Here is a 21,394-nt window from a genome sequence, read left to right as displayed (position 1 = left end):
TGGGGGTTTTTTCACTCATCTGCAAAGAAAATCCTAGTGAAAAAGAGAAAACATTGTGTTTTTTTTGAAACACTAAACCATGCTACTATACTGTTGCCTATTCTAAGCCACTCTAAGCCATTACCATCTGTTAGCTAATTTTTCTCTTCTAGTACATTTTTGTACTGTGTTTCATTGAAACTTGAATTCAGATAAAACTGTTATACTTTATGTTTCGTTGTCAGATCCGAGCCTGGAAAATTTAGATTAAAATAGCAGAACTGAAATGTTTTTAATGCTGCAGTGTTTTAAAAAGACCCATTTATATCTCCTGTGATTGCATGTAAAACTTTTTTTTTTTAAATCTTCCATCATTACATTTGCCAAATAGAAATAATTGTATTGTCCAACAGATTTTTATGTCCAACAATGAGGAGAAAGTAACTAAAATACCACTCTACAGTTATTATCACTACATTAGTATTGTGATGGTGTAGCTCAAGACAGATGCTGCAGATTCTCTTCTGTGTTTCGTAACAACAGAAATATTTTCCCAGCTGGAGTTTCTCCAAGGCAGCTTCAATATGCTACTTCTAACCATACTTAAGTAGGTTAAGAAATGAGCTATTGTTTCCTCACATCTTTATTATTCAATTTTGTCCCCTGCTGACAGTGTTTTATCTTGCAGTACTGTGGTGTATTTCTTGGCTAACATTATCACATTTTCTTTTTTTGGATATGACTTGTTGACAATATGGAGCATAGCATTAACTTAACCCCTCAAATGTCCTCATTGTGCCATTGACTTACATTCAATTGTTTTTGGGTTGACATTTAAGGGGTTAATATCAGCGTGAATGACTAAAGGTTGCATTTAATCATGTGTTGACAAAATCCGCAAGAAGTGATTTTCTTCACAAACTCTTTGCTTTGTTTAGAGGTTGTAAAATATAATGAGTGGTGTTTCATCTGAGCTCTGGGCAGCTTTCCTGGGGCTGTGTCGGAAATCTGAACAGGACACGTCTCAGAGACAGACTGGGAGCTGCAGCAGTTTCTCTGTCACAAATTTTACGTTAGTCATACAATTTCAAAATAGTTAGGGACTCCACTGATAAGTTTGATGCATACTTACACTCATAATCATGTTGGAAAAAATGAGTTGCATGTGAAAGTGATATTCATTTATTAGCATTGCAGTCAAAATGATTTTTAGATCAGCAGATCTGTCCTTTAGTGGTGTGCAGTTCAGATATGTGCCATGTTGAAAGTGTTTGACTGAAGCTGGTTGATCCGGCCAAGAAATCATCCAGTGAAAAAAACTCCTGGATCATAGTCATCAAATAAAAAGCAGTCATTCACAGTTGGAAACGTGCTGCTGCTTGAAAACACCTGAAGTAGTTCAGGATTGTCACATTTAAAAATATTTTTCTCTTTGCCCATTTTGCCTATGTTAAAAAAAACTGTAGAAAAATATGTAAATTATAAATATGCCTTTTATTAGTAGTTTTTTTTTCTCAGAATATAAATTCTCACTGATGGCAAATTTATTTTTGATAAACTCTTGTGCATGTGTCTTCACGTACATAAACACAGCCAATAAAATGTCTTCATTTTCTTATCTCCTTTTGCTTACTTCACAGAGAAACCAGGTCCAGAGAGGAAGCGCATTAAAAAGGAGCCCACTAACACCAGGAAGAGCTTGCCGTTCGGAATGGGGATGCCTGGGATCCGGGCCGGGTACCCTGTGTCTGAGCGGCAGCAGGTGGCCTTGCTCATGCAAATGACAGCTGCGAAGACCGTCAACAGTCCAGGTGCGTGCTTATCATTTAGGCCACGTCTTCTGTGGACCGGTGGCGGAAAAGAAAACGACGATTGGATGGAGCTTTATATGTAGACACTGTGTGTGTGTGTGGGAGAGGAGTATGCGTAGGCAGGGTTAAAGTGAGCCAGATGGGGGATGAGTCACAGGTTTTTGTTTTTGTTTTTGTTTATTTTGGAAATCTTAAGCATTTTGCCTACTGATTTTTGCCTCCTCTTTAGCCTGCCTCTGTATTCAACCAGTTTTAGATATTCAAGAGTAAACAACAACAGCAACACATATAAACGGAGTAACAATTTAAGCACGTGCTGTCAGTGATAGATGGTATTTTGAGAAGTACCATGTAGCATTAGCAAACATGTCGTTTTCAAAATACAGTTTGTACAAAAAATAAAACTAGCTTTAGCTCGTGCAATACTCTGGGACTGATGATGCAATCTGATTATTTGAGCCAAATGGCGGCAGACAGGAAAAATGGTATAAAGCATGAAGAATGTGTGTGCTTGTTCGTCAATGTCCTTTGAGCTTTGAGATTATTCATTGAAATTAATTATGTTTACTCAGTTTTTGGTAGACAGATTCATTTGTCTGGAAATATATTAGGTACCCATATTTGGATCATTGTTGCACCCTTGTGTTTTTTTCTCCTGCTGTTGACATTTTAGATGGAATGAAATTAGCAAGGTTCAGTTCAAAGACACTTTTATTTATATGTTAATTCCTTTCCTGTGTGCCCAGAGGCATTGACTTAGATTAAGTGATTGTATTTCAAATGTTATTTTGGACAATAGCTGTACAAAGTCGATAATGTAAATGCAATATAGGCTTGAGTTTAATCTTGCAAATGAAAAAAGTCTCAAGTGAAGTAGTTTCATTGCATTGTGATTTTATGGAGTGTGATTGCCCCCTTGTGGCTGTAAGCTTTTCAAACACCTATTACTTGACAGCATTTGCAGAAAACAACATAAATGGTCCCTGCACATTTTTATAAACTGTTAAAAGAATTAGGAGACTATTCTTGGATTATACTGAGTCATTTGTCTTCTGTGGGCAGACACAACACCAAAGCATCAGTCACAGTCCTGTCTGGGCCAGAAGGGAACTCCAAACTCTGCATCTAAAACCAAAGACAAAGTAAATAAAAGAAATGAGCGTGGAGAGACTCGACTGCACCGAGCAGCTATCCGTGGAGAGGTGCGCCGCATCAAGGAGCTCATCAGTGAAGGAGCTGATGTGAATGTAAAAGACTTTGCAGGTGAGAGGTTTCTCCTTTTTACTGCCATGCACCTTACAACTGCATCTTTTCTCTTGTATACAGTTAGACTTTTGACACAGTGATTGTTTATATCTTTAGGCTGGACAGCATTGCATGAAGCATGCAACAGGGGATATTATGATGTGGCCAAACAGCTGCTGGCAGCCGGAGCTGAAGTCAACACAAAGGGTCTGGATGATGACACTCCTCTGCATGATGCATCCAACAATGGACATTTCAAGGTAAAGGGAAGATGACAAACACAGTCAGTTTTTTGGATTCAATCATAATTGTTAGAAAAGCAGTGAAGAGAAAAATGTCATGACAAATTCAAAGCAGTAAGACCTTTATAGTTGCAATATGAAAATAGTTGTGGCAAATAGAAATCCAGTTGCAACAGATATGATCCACATATTGACTGAAGCCAGAGATAACATAAAGTCTTCAGGCAGTGACATTAAGATTAGTGTGAAAATTCTACTTTAGTTCCAATAGGTTTACATTACATGATAATCACATTTTAAAGGTGATTAAGGCTTTGGAATACTAGTGACTAGCCACTCCAGTTGATGGAAACTCTAAAGACATGGAGGAAGAGACACGGCAACATGAGAGTCTAATATTATTAGAGGGAGAAGAACATCTGCATAGCTAAAATAAGGAAACTGAGATTGAAGATGGAGATTTTAAACCAGATTGACGTTATTCCTTTTTGTGGTTGGGAATTAAATTTTCACCAAAAAGTCCATTCGTTGCAATTATCAACATTATTTGTATTTAATAGTGAATAAAAGCGTAAACAATTTACTTGAATTTTCCTTCTTTTTCTGTTGTGGACTTTTATTTGAATCGAGGACCTCAGTCCAGAAGTCTGAAAACAGCGGAAACAGACTTCACTTCTTCAGAAATCTTTAGTTAAAAATTTTATTTTCTTTCAGGTTGTGAAACTACTTTTACGCTACGGAGCAGATCCACGTCAAAGCAACAGGAGAGGTGAAACACCACTGAAGGTTGCCAGCTCTCCAACTATGCTGAATCTGTTACTAGGAAAAGGTACTTACACCTCAAGTGAAGAGAGTTCATCAGGTTGGTGTATTTTTTTATCTTTTAAACATCCTAATTATTTTTCAATTATATTAGATGTCACTATATTTGACGGCTGTGTACTGATTCTGGTTGTTTTGTCTGACAGAATCTTCAGAGGAGGAAGACGCGCCCTCGTTTGCCCCTTCGAGCTCTGTAGATGGCAATAACACAGACTCAGAGTTTGAGAAGGGCCTGAAGCTTAAAGGGAAAGCTGCAGATCCACCTAAATCTGCTGTCACGCCTGTCAAAGATGAATACGAATTCGACGAGGATGATGAGGAGGAGCGCGTCCCTCCTGTAGACGATAAACACCTCTTGAAAAAAGACTTCCGAAAAGACTCTGTTAGCAAGACCAACAGCTTCATCTCTATACCCAAGATGGAGGTTAAAACCTATTCCAAAAGCAACACACTCACACCAAAGAAAACTGTCAGGCGGATCATCTCTGACAGTAACAGTTCGGACGAGGATGACAGGACGTTGTGTTTCACACCAGCGCCCACGCCGCGGCAACAAGTCCAGCAAACAAACACCAAGACAAGAGACTCTGGCAGCATGAGCTCTAAACAACAAAAAGACAAAAACAAAGTCAAAAAGAAGCGAAAGAAGGAGAGCAAAAATAATGTCAGTAAAGAAGTCAGATTTGGAAAAGTTAACGACAAATTCTGCACGTCTGACTCTGATTGTGGAGATTTGGAAAGCGAGGATGACAAGGGCTCAAACAGCATCAAGGACTCATCTTCAATGAACGTTAAAGAATCTCCTTCCTTTAATGCCTCGTCTTCCTCACATGGAAACCTAAACTCTCAGAAACAGGCACCCTCGTTAGCGGAGCAGCATCCAAAGCAGTGGAGAACAGATGGCTGGAAGACGGTGTCGTCGCCTACGTGGTCGGACGTCAGTTCTCTTTCAGATCCAGTCAGTGAGTCTGAGTACTCTGATTCGAGTGTGGAGTCGGTAAAGCAGGTCAAGAGGAAAGCACAGGAGAACAAGAAAAAGAACAACATTGTGCACAGTAACATTGTTGACAAGAAAAACTCTGATCTCTATAAAAACTCTACTGCAGACAGTGCTGCCTCCAAAACTGATATGGATGGAAAAGTGATTAAGAAACATAAAGTGAAGCACAAACATAAAAACAAGGAAAAAGACAATGCTCCGAGTGTTGTGCTCAATCAGGACATGAATGAGAAATTCGTCAAGAGCTACTCTTTTGACTTTGATGATTCAAGACAGAAATCTCTAATTGTTGAGTCCGAATCAGCCATTGAGGGCAAGATCAAACTATCTAAACACGACAAAGACCATTCAAAAAAGGACGACAGGTTTTCGAAAGCAAAGTCTGAAGATAAAGATTGGTCATCTGGAAAAGATCTTCACAGAACAGCAAAGGAGGAGAAAAGCAAAAAGGCAAAAGATATTTCAAAGGATAAGGCAAACAAAGAGGAAAGGGAGAAGCCTGCAAAATCCGACAAGGAAAGAAATTTCAAAGAAAAGGAGAAACCTAAGGAGGATAAACAGAAGCCCCACAAAGAGGAGAAAAAGAAAAAGTCCAAGGAAAAATCCTCCTCAAAGACAGACAGGAAGAGTGAACAGAAAGAAGAGAAGCATCTCAAGGCGGAAAAAGAGAAAAACACCAAAGAAGAGAGGGAAAAATGTAAAAAAGATAAAACACTGAAAGAAGAGTCTGATCATGAAGGCTATGACATTAATAACCGTTTCCTCAACCTAGAGGACACAAAGCTCAGTGCATCAGATGATCATCATGATAGGTGGGGCTCTGAGATGTCTTCTGGTTCCTCCCTATATGGAGATGACAGCTGGGATGTACCCATTAAAGAAGTCAAGGAATATAAATCCAACAATACAGTTAAGCTAATTGTGGAGACTGTTAAAGAAGAAACAAGGAGAAAAGAAAACAAAGTAAAGGACAAGAAGTCAGAGCACAATGACAAAAGATCAGAGAAAGAAGTAACATCAAAGAAAAAAGAAAAAGACTCATCAGAAAAGACAAATGAGAAGAAAAAAGACTGGCTAGAAAAGCAAAAACTGAACTCCAGCCACTCGCTCGAAAAAGACAAGAAGAGGAAGGAGTCCACAGACACAGTGAAAGACAAAAAAGACAAGGACTCACTGGAGAGCAGTCGTGATCGTAAAGACTCGTATGATAGTGTAAAAGAAAGAAAAGACCAGAAAATTAAGCAGGAATCTATAGGAGATGAATACGGCAATGACGCCTTCTTTAAAGACATGGATACTGTCAGAGACAGAAACCATTCTGGAAAGGAGAAAGAAAAGAAAGGAGAAGCAACAGAGAAACGGGAAAAGACAAAAACCGACAAGCACAAAGACAAAACGAAAGACAAAGGAGCTGACCACGAGAAGGAGAAGAGTGAGCGAAGCTCCACTGAGAAAACTGTCAAGGAAAAAGACGAAGACCGGGGCACCAAAGACAAAAAGGAGGGATCCAAAGACAAACACAAAGACTCTCATGTCAAAGAGAAAGATCGAAAGTTGTCCTCAGAACAGACCAAGGACAAGAAAGAGAAGTCCTCTCAAGATAAACATACTGACAGGGAGAAGGATTTTTCAGAAGTCAAGAAAGAAGAGAGAAAACCTGAGAAGATCAGAGAAAGATCATGGTACAAGATTGCTGACATTTTTACAGATGAAAGTGACGACGACGAGGATAGCTACAGCAGCACGGTCATTGTTGGGTCGGGTTCCATCAGAAAAGACTTGACACCCGATCAGGATGAGATGGATCACTTCCACTCTGAAAAGCTGAGAAAATCTTCTGCGGACACCAAACACAACACAGAAAAGGCAAAAGACAAAGACCATAAAGAGAAGAAAAAAGACAAGGCTACATTTGACACGGGGAAAGAGAGGAAAGGCTCCCTGGAAAAACACAACAAAGACAAAAAAGATTCAGTCGATGGAAAATATAAGGAAAGGAAAGATAGAATGTCAATGGACTCTAACCAGGAAAAGAAAAACAAGCAAAAGCTGATGGACAAAAGGGACACAAGTGAGGAAAAGACAAAGAGCAAATATAAAGATAAGCAAGACCATTCAAAGGAGAGAAAACCCTCTAAGGGCAGTGGTGAGAGTGAAAAGTCCATGTTGGAAAAACTAGAGGAGGAGGCTATGAATGACTACAAAGATGACTCCAACGACAAGAACAGCGACATCTCCTCAGATAGTTTTACTGATCGAGGCCATGAGCCAGTGCTCACCAGTTACTACGACTCGCTGAACCTGACTGATATCTCTGAGGACAGGAGAGATTCTCTGTCCATAACCACACCACAGGATCGGTTCAGAGACAAAGAGAGACTCCGGCATTCCTCATCTTCCTCGTCAAAGAAGAGCCATGACAAGGAGAAAGAAAAGGTCAAGAAAGACAAAGGAGATAAACGTGACAAAACTGGGGAGAACCGAGAGTCCTATAGCCGCAGAGAGAGTCTACCCTTTGAGAAGGAGCCCATGCCTCTGGAGGCTGACCCTTACACATTCCCGTTCGGAGGCAAGGGAGATGGTGATGACGACTTTGATAAAACTTTGGAATTCGAAAAAGAGATGTCTAAAAAGGACAAAGAGAAATCAACTGGTATGATTGGTGACAGAATGAAGGACAAAAAGAAAAAGGAGAAACATAAAGATAAAGTAAAGGAGGAAAAGAATAAGTATATGGATGGCTTTGGATCATTTAAGCACTCCAGAGAGGATGTGAAGTCTGGTTTGAAAGATAGCCCTCAGCTCACGGTTCTGAAAGAAAGATCAAAGGAGCAAAGTCCCAAATTTGATCTCAAAAAGGACAGAAATCGGGACATATTGGAGAAGGACAACAGAATGGACCACAGTAAATCTAAAGCTAAGGATGAAAATGAAAAACTCCCACAGTCCAAAGAGCCAGTGCGTAAAGACATTCGTCCACGTGAAAAGCTGTTGGTGGATGATGATTTTCAAATGACAAGTTTTGGTCAGATGCTGAGTCTTAGAGATCAGGAGGTAAGAGCCTGCATCAAGAAGCAAAAGGAGAAAATGAAACAGATGGAGAGGTTGAGGCCCAAAACAGGGGACCCAAAACTTAAAGACAAAGCAAAGTCCACAGAGGAAGTAAAGAAAAATCGCAATGAACTATCTACAAAGAAATCAAACAGCCTGGAATCGGGTCTGAAAGAGAAAAAGCTAAAGGATGTGGGCCTCCCTGCTCAGATGATGTCTCCGGGGAGGAAGTTCCAGCCTACCGACAGTCAGAGCTCAAAGGACTGGATGACTGGGCACCAAATGAAGGAGAACCTCCCTGCTTCCCCCAGACCAGATCAAACCAGGCCAACCGGGGTCCCCACACCAACATCTGTAATTTCCTGCCCCAGCTTTGAGGAAGTGATGCAGACTCCACGCACCCCGTCTTGCAGTCCAGAAGATTACCCTGACATCATGCTGGATGGACTAGACTGCCAGAATTCATCAGCCATGTTAAATTCAATGAATGCCTGCTCTCCAACATTTTTTGAAAGGTAAAGTATCAAAGCATCCAATAAAACTATGGTTATGGTTGTGTGTGGAATATTTTCTAATTCTGTCTTTCTGTTGTCTACCCAGCAGGTACTCTAATTCCCAGAGTTTCCAGGAGGGAACTTGTCCTACTCCGGCAAAGAACCTCCAGCTACCACTTGTCAGCCGCTCGGCGTCATCTAATGTCCGCAGACCTCTGGAAAATGACTTCAAATCTGAGTCTGACAAGTTTCTCCGGCAGCAGAACGATCCTGCAGCTGAATACGATCAAACCTCTTCTGCTCAACCTCTTGACGACAAGCCAATAACTGTGAATAGACTGGAATGTTTGCCGTCATCCTATTTCTCTCCAATGAGCATACTCTCTCCTCGGCGGGAGTCAGGCCATCTGACATCAGATGGGGTGTCTGCAACTCTTGCTCTCACAGAGGGCCATGAACACCTTCCTGAGAGCGTCTACAACAGTTTCTTGCCCAAACCGTCCACACCTGTCCACCGACCAGATCCCCAGGAGCCGTGCTTTGACATCGCTGCACCACCAACGCCCGCTCCTGCTGCTTTACCTTCTTTGGATATCGATGATAACTCGGAACCTCACCACAGTGAACCGAATCTGGTTCACTCAGATCTTCCCTGCATTATGGAAGAACATCGGGCACAGGAAGTGGAAGATGAAGAAGAAGATGACGAAGAAGAGGAAGAAACTGATATGATTAACAGGCATGATGGAGTCCACTCTGTGATGGAAGAGCAAGAACCAACAAGAGATCCATGTTCTTTCTCCCCTCAAGTTGAGGACCATCTGAGGAAGAGCTGGCCTGCAGAGTCTCCAGACCGACAGGAAGCTGACATCCAACAGTTGTCCCCAGTGCAGTCTGCGCTGAACGATGGAGAAAGCTGCTTTGATCACAGTATGGGTTGGAATGCCGACATGGACCTCAAATCTAATCATGGGGAGATTGAAGCTGCCGTCTCGAAAATAACTAGCCCTTACTCCCACTCTGAGAATGATCTTCCCCCCTTGTCTGGACACACCTCGGTCAGCTATGAGACTTGGAATAGGTGGGATACAGAGGACACAGAGGATTTGGAAGAGCAGAAAGATGCTGTTGCTGAAATCCCGTCCCCAGAGAGGCCTGACACAGTTCTGGATGAGGAACCCAACTATTTAAATACCTTATCGTCCTCCAACAGGCTGGAGTCTTTCTTCCAGGACAAGCCGATTATTGAAAACGGGCACCAGTTAGTTACGGAGCCCACATGTGTGGACCCAGACAGCAGACAAAGCACACACAGCTTCAGTGCTACCCCTGAAGATCACATCCCTCCACCAGTGGTCCCGGAACCGGTGGTGCGATGGGCCGATTCATTCACACCTGATCCAGATGAGTTGGATGATCTAGGTCCGTTTTCTTTACCCGTCCTGCCACTACCAGACAAGTCAGAGGAAGCCGAGGCACGAGATCATGAACTGACTGACCACAACAAGACAGTGTCGGCTCACATCAGACACAATATCCCAGACAGAGATGATCCAGACATAATGGAGGTAGGCCTACCACCTCTGTCAAAGACCCCGTGCCCCTCTGGAGACCTTGTTTTAGAGGAATCTGCTCAACAAGACTTTGTGGTGCCGTCTCCACCCACCAACTTCCAGCATGAGATGGATCCAGAGCCTCAAAGTGTGCCTACCAATGGCGTGCTGTCTCTTAACCAGCCACATGCTGGGGTTTTAGAAAGACAGATCCCATATGGCATTCATGAGGAGTCCGATTCCGTTATGTTGTATTCACCTGCAGATTCAAATGCCAGTCAGCACCATCATGTACAAATCCACTCCCTCCCAGAGTCACTGCAATTACCGCTGGAGTCGGAGTCTTCTGCAAAGCCAGAAGAGAGGAATAGGGACATGTGTGATACTGTAGCAGACTCTGTGTTGTGCAGTCCTCACCTCTCAGTGGCAGTAACTCTCCCCAGCACAGTGGAGCCTTCAGACACTCAGGAACCCCTATCTAAGCTATCGCCAGTCCCCCCCACACCTGTACCCATCCCTGTAGATATCACCAAGAAGATGGAGGAAATCCCTCAAAGAGTTACCCGATATCGCGCCAAGAACAATGCCACTGCTGCCCCTGCTGCATCCACCGTAACTAACTCCTCAGCTGCTGCCACCGCTGCGAACACCAGTTTAGTGGTAAGCAGCAACCCAATCCCAACAAGAACGCCAACACCCAACTCTGTGTCTTCCTCACCTGCTCAGAAGAAAGAAAAAGACTCTGGGATCAGTGCTTCTACTGATGCATCTCATTCAACCACTACAGTGTCTGTCCCAACTTCTACAATAGTGGTTTCCACTAAAACCACAAAAGGTCGTCCGGTCGCCATGGATGAAGAGGACTCCCAGACCCAGCATCCACGGAAAAGAAAATTCCCTCGTTCTTCCGGGCAGCAAGTCCAGGTTCAGCTCGTGAACACGGCAATGCAGCAGACAAGAGAGATGATCCAGCAGACCTTAGCCGTCGTCGTCAATGCCATCAAACTAGATGAGATCGAGCCCTACCATAGTGACCGGTCCAACCCTTACTTTGAATACCTGCAGATAAGGAAGAAGATTGAAGAGAAGAGGAAGATTCTGTGCTACATCACCCCTCAGGCCCCACAATGTTACGCTGAGTATGTGACCTACACCGGCTCCTACCTGCTGGACGGGAAACCCCTCAGCAAGCTTCACATCCCTGTGGTAAGTAATGCTGCCTACAGCAGGGATAGCATGTTGAGCATCCAAAAATAGATTTAATCTGGGACCAGCTGCTGGAAATACACTGCAATCATGCAATATATTTATCTAGTTCAGGGGTGTCAAACTCAAATACACAGTGGGCCAAAATTTTAAATTGAACAAAGCCGCGGGCCAAGGTCGAACATTTTATAAATAAATATTGAACAAGCAAGGCTTATATAACTTAAAAGTGCAGGCGTGCATAATTGAGTTGCTAATAATAATAATAAAACATATAAATGGCATATTAAATAAAATTTAAATAAAAATTGAATGCCTCCTTTCTGAGGTAAATGTCAAAATTAGCTTTGTACACAGGCTAATAAATTTGAAAATAAAATAACATAACAACTATGAATAAATCATTAAATAAACTATGAATAAACCATTCAGGCCTTGGAGTAACAAGAAAAGGTGCATAGAAAACTTATTTATTGCTCATTTTGCGACACACTGATCTACTCTGATGCAGCCAAGTCAGATACCTGGCATCTTTTCTTGGATGCCAGTTCATCAATGTCGGGGCTCAGAGTTTGAGTTGAGGAAACCTTCATTATCGAACAAAGATGTTCATAAGATAAGATAAGATTTATTGTCATTGTCATCAAAGATGTTCATCAGTCAGAGGTCTCCTGTGAGACGTTTTCGTCATCTTCACTGAGGAGAAAAGTTGCTCACATACATATGTAAACAGATATTCTGTCTCCCACCTGTCCAGAAAAGTTCTATTTTCTGTCTTTCTTTTTGCCATTTTTTGGTAGGGTAACACAGTGACGGCTGTAGTTTGAGGTCGCAGTGTGGTTTGGGGGAGAGGCACGGGGATGCGGGGGGCGCCGGGGCTTTCAACCGAAGGAGTGCGCAAGAAGACGGATCACCACCTTCCTAATATATCCATGTCCGCTACCATAAGTGCTACTGACACAGAGGAGGAGGCGTGTCTGCCTCTGTCCTGATTGACTCTCCAAAAAAACAGCAGAGCATTATGGGATTTGTAGTATAAGCGGTGAATGGGGCGTCACAGCGTTGCCACTGTATAATACCGGCGGGCCAGCTCTAATATTAATTTGAAATTGCCTCGCGGGCCAAATATAATTACACTGCGGGCCAAATTTGGCCCGTGGGCCAGAGTTTGACACCTATGATCTAGTTAATAGTGCAAATATCTTTGTACACTTGAAATAAGACATAACTAACTTGCATGTAATTTTTCAGCAAGATATAGGAGCTTAAAGTTATACATATCGCTATGTACTCGTTCAACTGCCAGATTTTTTTAAAACTTATATCAAGATACAAGTTACAAATAATTGACATCAAAAGTACTTTTTGTTGATGTTTTGTCCCTGCCAGACAATATCAACTGGAACTGGGGTATCCTTGTTATAAGTAATAAAATCTCCTAGTGGAACTAAGACTTTTTTATTCATATTAAGGATTTGTTGACTGAAAACAAGCTCCTATATCTTGCTCAAAAGTTACTTGAAAGTTAATTTTGTCTTCATGTGTACAATGATATTTTCACTAGGAACTAGACCAAACAGAATGTAAGATTGTGTTTTTGCAGTGATATTCCCAGAAATCTGTAGTTTGTGCAGGTGTACAATTGGATACCAGGTATATGTTGAGCTAGAGAAAAATCCTTCTTTTTACAGCTTCATAACATTGTCAAAGTCTGAAGAGTTAAAAATATAACTTTGAGACATTTTCCTGCTTCTCTAAGATAAACCTCTTGTATAGAAGAAGTTGTTTCAGGGTCTATTTGAAAAACTCAGCAGATTTTTAGACAAGAAATAAAATAAGAAAAATTAAAGAAATCCAATAGGCATCTATTTAAGCACGATTGTCCTATCGCAAATATCTCTGTAGTTCCATCCTTAATTTTTGAAAGTTAGACCCACAGCAAATACATGACTCATGTGTCTTTTGCATGCTTGTCTATTGAAGGTGTTTGAGGATGAAAATGTGGTGTTTCACAACGAAAAGTTGTACAAAGGTATTTAAAGTTTGTTCTGTTTTGCTCATCAGATTGCCCCACCCCCATCACTGTCAGAACCATTGAGGGAGCTCTTCAGGCAACAGGAGGCAGTAAGAGGAAAGCTCAGGTTGCAGCACAGCATAGAGCGGGTAAGAAATACATCATCTGGACATTACAAGCCTCGTCTGTTCTCCTGAAATATCTTTTCTCCTAAATTCAGCCTTTTCTCACACGTTCAGCCTCACACTTATTGAGTGAATGCCATTAGCACTCTTTTGAAAGATCAAAGCCCCTTTTTTATCAGAATGTATGCGAAATCTGCATAGTCCCTGCTCTTAGGTTGAGCCAGAGTGAATTGTAGGTCTGAATCTTTTTCATCTCTGTCTCTAATTAAGTCGCAGCCATTTATGTGAAATATGCTTTGTAGATCAAGACTGTTATCTACCAATCTGAAGAACACACTGTCATCCCGGCGTTCTACTTGGTTGGTGAATTTCTTTTTCTCTCTGTTGTGTTTTCTGTTTGCAGGAGAAACTGATAGTTTCATGTGAACAGGAGGTTTTAAGGGTCCACTGCAGAGCAGCAAGGACAATAGCCAATCAGGCTGTGCCATTCAGTGCCTGTACTATGCTGTTGGACTCTGAAGTGTACAACATGCCATCTGAAAATCAGGTAGGTGATTTGTAGCAGCACACTTTAGCCTGAGGTCAGCAGTCACCTACTACCTAACCCAATGCTGAGTTCAATCTCTAACATGTTGTCATTTTTTAGGGTGATGAAAACAAATCTGTTAGAGATCGCTTCAATGCACGTCAGTTTATTTCCTGGATCCAGGATGTCGACGATAAATACGACCGCATGAAGGTAACTTTTTACATCCCATAGTGACTGAATACAGGTGGTTCTCAATAAATCAGAATGACATTAATGCATATTGCACTGCAACAAGTGAAACTCAGATATTCTTTTACGCATACAGTGACATGTTTCTGTTTGTTTTAATTGTTGACTTTGATCTAAAGAAAGCCAAAGCTCAGTTTCCCAGAAAATAAAAGTGTTCAATATTACATACATATTTCATACAGAAATGTTACAGGTTTTGACCTACACAATCATGAAGAACAATGCTCACTTTAACAGTTGTCCATCACACTGCTATTGACACAGTTTGCAAATTAAGTTTAGTGGAGGGAAAACATTTAGAAAACAGGTTAACCAGCAACATGGATATACTGTATAGTACATGACATTTCTGCATTAAAAGGACATTATCAGCTTTGTGTTAAATTGACCTTTTCTGAACAGTTGAGTTTTGGGGTTGCGTCAATGTAAACCTTTTTTTTTTTAAATTACTTAAACACTTGAACTATATCACTCTACTGTACTCTACATAGTGATTGCATAGAATAGATGAATTTCACTTTTTGAGCGAAACTACTGCAATAAATTTACTTTGATACTCTAATTTGTATGCAAAGGCACTGCTTTCTTTATGTACAAACCTAATAAGGTTTCTGCTCTGCGTTCCCTCTTCAGACATGTCTGTTGATGCGCCAGCAGCACGAGGCGGCAGCCCTCAATGCGGTGCAGAGGATGGAGTGGCAGTTAAAGGTTCAGGAGCTGGATCCTGCCGGGCACAAATCCCTCTGCGTCAACGAAGTGCCGTCCTTCTACGTACCGATGGTGGACGTCAATGATGACTTCGTCCTCCTGCCTGTGTGACACACCAGTGCGCTGAGATCGAGACACGATTCCATCCAAGTCACTTCTTTAAGAGACTTCGTCGAAGCGAACAAATGGAAAGGGCTATCAAGTTAGAAAGAGGAGTTTCTACAGGAAAAACTATATTCTTTAGAAAAGGGGTAAAGTTGAGAAACTTGCTTCTGATTCCCTTCCATGAAGACGGAAACTTTTTACTGGAGGAAAAGAAAAATACACAACTTGCACTTTCATCCTCTAAGTTTTTACGTTTTAGTTTGATCAGAGTGTGAGAAGCAGAAACAGTTTTTGCTTTGAGGCTCTGACACCGGGACACATCTCCTTAGTGCTCAGTTATGGTGAGATGGGGGGGACAGAGATTTATTTTCTGTTTTGTTTTTGCCCCCTGATTCAATACCCATCACCACTGGGAGAATGTATCAGAGAGGAGCTCTCCCAGCAGCCTGGAGCTCATCCAGAGGGAGACCCGCGGAGAACCCTCCTCTGTTGACGCAGCGCTCTCGGTGGGCTGGAGATCCAGACTGAGGTCAGCGCCAACCCAGATGGAGGAAAAGGAGCCCCAGCACTTCACATGGATCTTCAACAGCTCCAGGAAGCTACAGCCAGCTACTGGTGGTTTTTCCCCACTCTGCAGAACAGCTAAGTGATAGAGTAAGAAAGCTGAAGCAGTGTAACGATGTGTGAGCATGCCAGTACCCAGAGTCTGAGAGGAAGACTGACCTTGCAGCCTCTTAGCCTGGCTAAACCGAACAGCAGAGCGCAGATCCCTGAGGACAGTGTCCCCCAGAGGGTCCGCTTGCTCCGACACGAACACACCAGACCGCCATGGACTGCAAAAACACCACAGGACAACCAGAACAAACAAACCTAACGAATGTTGATTCTCAAAGAGACTGTTGAGATATTGTGGTTTGGCAGGAGAAGAGAAATATTGTTTGTTTTTGTCTATTTCTTTACTTGGGCATTTCATTGTTTCTGAGGAAGTGACTTGAAACACTACAGAGCCAATATTAGTTTAATGGAAAAAAAACAACAAAATAAAACAGAAAAAAAGTTGTATTCCGTAAATTATGTACAGTTTTTATATTCGTTAACCAATGTATTCTTGCTGCCTTCTAGATAATTTATTTTGCCACACATTACTGCACAGTTGTAAATAACCTATGTACTGTAATATCACTCAGTTACATGTAAAGAGAGAAAAAAAAAGAAAAGAAATAAAAAATTATCTTTTTATGTACAGTTCACTTATGGGCAGCACTTTTCCCCTCTCATATCCAATGGGCCAAATTGTGTACACAGTTCTGTCAGTATTTGAAAGACTCATCTGTCAGCTCGCCTGGATGAGAGTCACCTCAGCGCAACAGGCTGGCTGATACCAATTCTGGATTATTCGGGCCTGCCGCAGGCCCACCACCATACAGCCCCTCAGATGTAGCAGAATAGATATTAAGGATTTATTTAAAGATTAAACAGAGGATTATTATTCATTGCTTTACTACACAATTATATCAGAAAATTTTTTAACCAAGAAAATGCCTTTTTTCAGTGGAAAAAAAAACAACTCGTTGGGCAAAGCCACATAGTTATATATGGTTGAAAGAGAGATGTCATTCACAAGTAAAACAATTATGTGTCGTCATTTTTCTTTTGCTGGATTGTTTTTAACTTCTAGATTTGGGAATCTGTTTTTTTTTAACCATCATAAAGCATAAGAACACGGGTCTTTCAGCTCTTTGCTTCTCATCTGATCTTCACACCCTGTAGAGTTGTCTAAGCCACTGAAAGGACTCCAAGCATATCCGTCAAGCCCATCTGCCCTTTTCCTCCCATATTGGTGCTCTACCAGCTGTACTCACCAGGTGGCGCCAAAATATCTAACCTTATTTGGTTTCGCACGAGCCCCGTCACTGTTCGTTTAAGGTGGTGTTTTTAAATAGATTTGAATTTTATTACAACCCATAGGAAGATAAATTTCCCACATAGGATTTCAGTGTGACAGTTTGTGAGTTTATGAAACGATAAGGGGTTAATTAGACATTTAGCACCATTAAAGTCACAGTTATTGTGTTTTTCCAGCGTGGAATCAACATGGGGATTGTCAGGGATTTTAATTGTTAGCTTACTTCCTCGTATTGTTCATGTGTGTGGAGGCGTTTTGCCGTTTCCTGTCAGGCCCAAGCTATGACAGCTATGAGACTTAAACCTTAGAATAAACCAAAAAAAAAAAAAAAAGTCAGATATTAACAGGCACTGTGGTGGGGGGAAGAAAGAGCATAAAGCAAATCAGACAGTTTTTTGTTTTTTTTAAATAATAAAACTCCCATAAAATGTTCGTTTGTATTGATCCCTACTTTTAGTGGTTTTGAAAAGCTTTCCTGACCCAACACATAGGCTGCCTGCTTATCTGTGTGTGAGAGCTGCTTCTGTATCCTGATGGCAATATTATCCGAAACTAATATTTTCCCACACTGTCGCATTGAACACAGCTGTGTATGGTATGTCTAGTCAAGTGCAATGGTTGTTGCTATTACACTGTGCAGACAAGATGGCTTACATGTATGGCTCAGACTCACCCTGGTTGGTAAAACAAACATGTTTGCAGACAAATAGCCAGTTGCTTGTGTTTTGTCTTATTTTATTTTATCGTCCGGGTTCTTCAGCTTTGGGGATGAAGGTGTGTTTGTTCAAAGTCTTTGTGTATGTGTGGTTTTTCTTTATTTTTAGAAAATTGTTTGTGGGTTTTGAATGTTGTTTATCTTGTGCTTTTTTTGGTTCGTTTGTTTTCTCTTTTTTTTTTTTCTAGTTCCCAGCATGTCAATCACATTGCTTATTGAGCAGAATGTAAACCCCTCCCAAAAACTACACCCCCAATCGAGCCCACCCCCAAAATCTCACTATTGTTTACAAGACATCAGAGAGCGTTTCCGTTTAACCCCAGTTTGTTCTAAAACGGTTTGAGCCCCGCCTTTCGCTGTGCTTGTGTGATCAGTCATTTCTTAGAATCACAAAGGCTTGAAATGGTGATCGCTGACACGTCAGACAGGCGAACCCCGCCCCCGCCGCCGCCGCACATAGCAATAGACTTGACGCGTCCGCACATGTTGATTCTCCGGTGTGAACATTAAACAATTCGAGACTCAGTCCTCAGATGCACAGTAGAGCACTTGGCCATGGTGATAACAGATGCTAGCCTCAGTCAGCAACATATTACCTCTACTCTCCTCACATTCACTCATAATGTTTATTCTAGGTTTGATTATTTCTTACTGGACATACGTAGACATAAAGGCTATTTTTTTCATTGTATAAAATCACAATTTCAAGCCTTTTTTGGTTGTTTTGTTTTTTTTATTATTATTATTATTATTATTAATAATTAAAACCCAGACTGTAGCCGTTTGTTCCTTTATTTTTAGAATGGAAAATGACTAATAAAAAGCATGGAGAACTACTCTTAAAATGGTGAGAATTAAACTATTTATTGTTTTCTTTTTGTGTTATTTTTTTTCTGACACCTGTGGTATTTTTTTTTAAGTTGGTCTCCGCTGTGTAAATTTTCCTCCTTGTAATGCGTGAAAGAGACATACTGTACATAGCTCTGTAAATAAAACCTCCCAGGACGTTTTGCACCCTCCTCTTTGTACTAGTCTGAAAAAATTGTGTAGAATGTGGGGTTCTAACAGCAACGAGCTGTGTGCGCTCGCTGCAGGTGATTATGATGTAACAATGTAACTATTTTCTTTTTTTTATTTGTACAATGTAGTTTATTTGTGTACATATTGTTGGAGCAGCTAAAGGGGTTTTTGAGGGTGGTCTACGAGAGGGTTGTTGATGCTATCATCAGTGCTGTAACAGAACTTTCAGTACTTTCACCTCCAGCTGTTGTTGATTTCCTGCAAAAAAAAACAAAGCGAAGAAAAAAGGCAAAAAAAAAAAAAAACATTTTAAATGAGAGAAAATGAACATGAGTGTAGGATGGGGGGGTTGGGGTTAAAACTGAAAGGCAAAAATTCTAAATTGTTATTTTCTACCGTTGCATGTACAGAGAGCGCGAGAACTGCTGTTGTTCCTCAGAGATTATGTTCGTTAATAAAATTTTGAAATATTACCAGATGTTCGCTGGTTCTTCTGTGTTTGCTACTTCTGCCTTTCTTATCCACTCTCATGATAAATTACCAACAGTAATAGGAGTGGCCAACAGTTTTGAGAATAACTAAACCTTTTCTTCCCACATACATTTACAAAAAGTCCTTGTAAGATAAAATGCAAAGTTACTGAACCTCGTATGCACCGTTTCTGTTGTTCCCTAAAATTACCACCTGAGATTATTGAGGCTAGCTCAGCTGAATTAGAAGATTATAATGGTTTCTATTAAATTAAAAAGTGCTTGTGATTATTTCTCAACAATGGTTACCTCTGCTATCAGCGCTTCACAGCCAAGGTTTTTGCTTCTAGTTTGCCCAAACTATTTACTGAATCATCCAGTGAGTTTCAGGGTGCCCTGGAAAGTACATGAAGTGCCAACAACATCTTCTAAATGGAAATCTGGTAACAGGCAGAGCAGAGAATTGGCAGCAGGCAGAGGTGAGTCTCTAGACTAAGAGGTCAGCAAACAAGCAGTGAAAACATCAACAACAATTACAATTGTGCATAATAAAAAGTTTCAGAAAGCAACCAACTATCTAGATTAATGTCTCCATCTCTAAAAATTACTCCAGAAGATACTCCTCATGCCAGGGAAACTTGCAGTCATGAAAGAGAAAGGCCACCATGTAAATATCTATGCATAATTTACATAATGTTTCTCAGTAAATATATTCTGAGACGTTTAGTACTTAATTACAGTAAACAATAGAACTATCTGGCAAGAAAATGAAATCCAACCACAATTAAAATTACTGAGAAAAACATTTCTGCCAGTCTCAAAGATTTTGGTTTCAAATGTACACTTTAAAGCAATCATCATTACTGGAGGGAGTTCGTCCGAGACTGACATTCATTGCCTCTCTTGGCTTCCACATCTGTACCCATGTTGTCCGTTTCTCCAGTGATGGTTCATTCAAATGACTTGAATTTATCCTATTGACACTGAAACTATTGCATCGAGTTGAAAATTTCCTTAAATTTTTTTTTTAGTTGCCCAAGGTGTGGCTGTGTGACTAATTTTAGCCAAAGTTTCTTAAACAGAAATACGAGCTCTGTCACAATGTAGGAAAGCCAGTCTGAAGATGATGTTATAGATAAAATGATTTAGTGTTTTTCCTATCTGCTTACACACACACACTGCTGCACACTTACATAGCCATAACATATAAGACAGGCGACAGTCACACGTAAATAAAAACTGATTAAGGCAGACCAACACTCTTTGGAGAGGGTGCAAAATGAGGAGAAGATAAAAGCTACAATCTTTGCTTCACCTGGTTTCACCCCTAAGGTGAGCTGAGTGGAGCCCAGCGCTGGACGGTGAATGTCACTCTGTATCTCTTCATTTGTATGGCTTGTAACATTTGATCATTTTTTGGCATTAAAGCCTGTTTGATACTTAACCAAATCTCATTATTTCTCAAGGTAGTGACACTGAGGGGTTTTGGTCGGGTCAAAAAACTGCAGAGAGGGGAAAATGAGTATAGCATTCCTTCTTCATCAATACAATAATTTGATGCTTCCAGTCTCAGTCACATGAAGCTAACATGAGTCATCTGCTGAAAGAAGATTTTAGTGTGAAGCACTTCTAAAGATAGATTACAGATCCCAGCAAAACTCAATGACAGCTGCATCAGACATGTGGCAATAACTCATACAGTGAACAAAATGCTTTCGTTTTGATTTGACTTTACTTAACTAATTTCTTTTTCTTAATGAAAGCAATACCAGTTTTTTTTGTTTTTGTTTTTTTAGTTCAGCCTTGCTTCATTAAAAAGCATGTATGTGTTGAGGTCAAAATATTTTATCTTGTTTAAATGACCCTGTGCTTTTATGGTTATCTTTAGGAAGGTCTTATCATCATAAGATTAAATCAGTCTTTGATTCAGCATTACAATTTGAACCTCAAGGTCTAAATGAAGCAACATATTTTGGTTGAGGCACACAGAAAACCTTTTCAGTTTACTTATGTAGCACCATATTACAACAAATGCCATCTCAAGCAATTTGTCTTCATTTTAACATAATAACCCAAGGAAACACAAAAAGCAGTTCTGAAGTTACCATTTAATTTGGTAGGAGAAAAGCAGCAAATCAAAACAACCTGGG

The 21,394-nt window shown here is 40.7% G+C and overlaps 1 protein-coding gene across 2 annotated transcripts in view; it reads left to right on the top strand.

The window, feature by feature from the left end:
• ankrd11 (ankyrin repeat domain 11) overlaps positions 1 to 19,247 on the top strand; it is a 115,845-nt gene extending 96,598 nt beyond the window's left edge. Inside the window, exons 5-14 of one of the 2 annotated variants that reach the window (XM_032560783.1) lie at positions 1,620 to 1,790; positions 2,853 to 3,053; positions 3,153 to 3,295; positions 3,992 to 4,139; positions 4,246 to 8,665; positions 8,754 to 11,403; positions 13,468 to 13,566; positions 13,946 to 14,089; positions 14,189 to 14,281; positions 14,954 to 19,247. In XM_032560783.1, the coding sequence (XP_032416674.1) occupies positions 1,620 to 1,790; positions 2,853 to 3,053; positions 3,153 to 3,295; positions 3,992 to 4,139; positions 4,246 to 8,665; positions 8,754 to 11,403; positions 13,468 to 13,566; positions 13,946 to 14,089; positions 14,189 to 14,281; positions 14,954 to 15,139 (8,255 nt within the window). In that variant the 3' untranslated portion in view covers positions 15,140 to 19,247. Of the gene's footprint in view, positions 1 to 1,619; positions 1,791 to 2,852; positions 3,054 to 3,152; positions 3,296 to 3,991; positions 4,140 to 4,245; positions 8,666 to 8,750; positions 11,404 to 13,467; positions 13,567 to 13,945; positions 14,090 to 14,188; positions 14,282 to 14,953 lie in introns of both variants that reach the window. The other variant, XM_032560782.1, reaches the window with a different exon arrangement.
• The last annotated feature ends 2,147 nt before the right edge of the window (positions 19,248 to 21,394 follow it).

Source organism: Xiphophorus hellerii, chromosome 4 (genome assembly GCF_003331165.1).
Source record: "Xiphophorus hellerii strain 12219 chromosome 4, Xiphophorus_hellerii-4.1, whole genome shotgun sequence".
Taxonomy (NCBI): domain Eukaryota; kingdom Metazoa; phylum Chordata; class Actinopteri; order Cyprinodontiformes; family Poeciliidae; genus Xiphophorus; species Xiphophorus hellerii.
The sequence above is the reverse complement of the archived record's forward strand: the minus strand, read 5'-3'. Positions and strand labels throughout refer to the sequence as shown.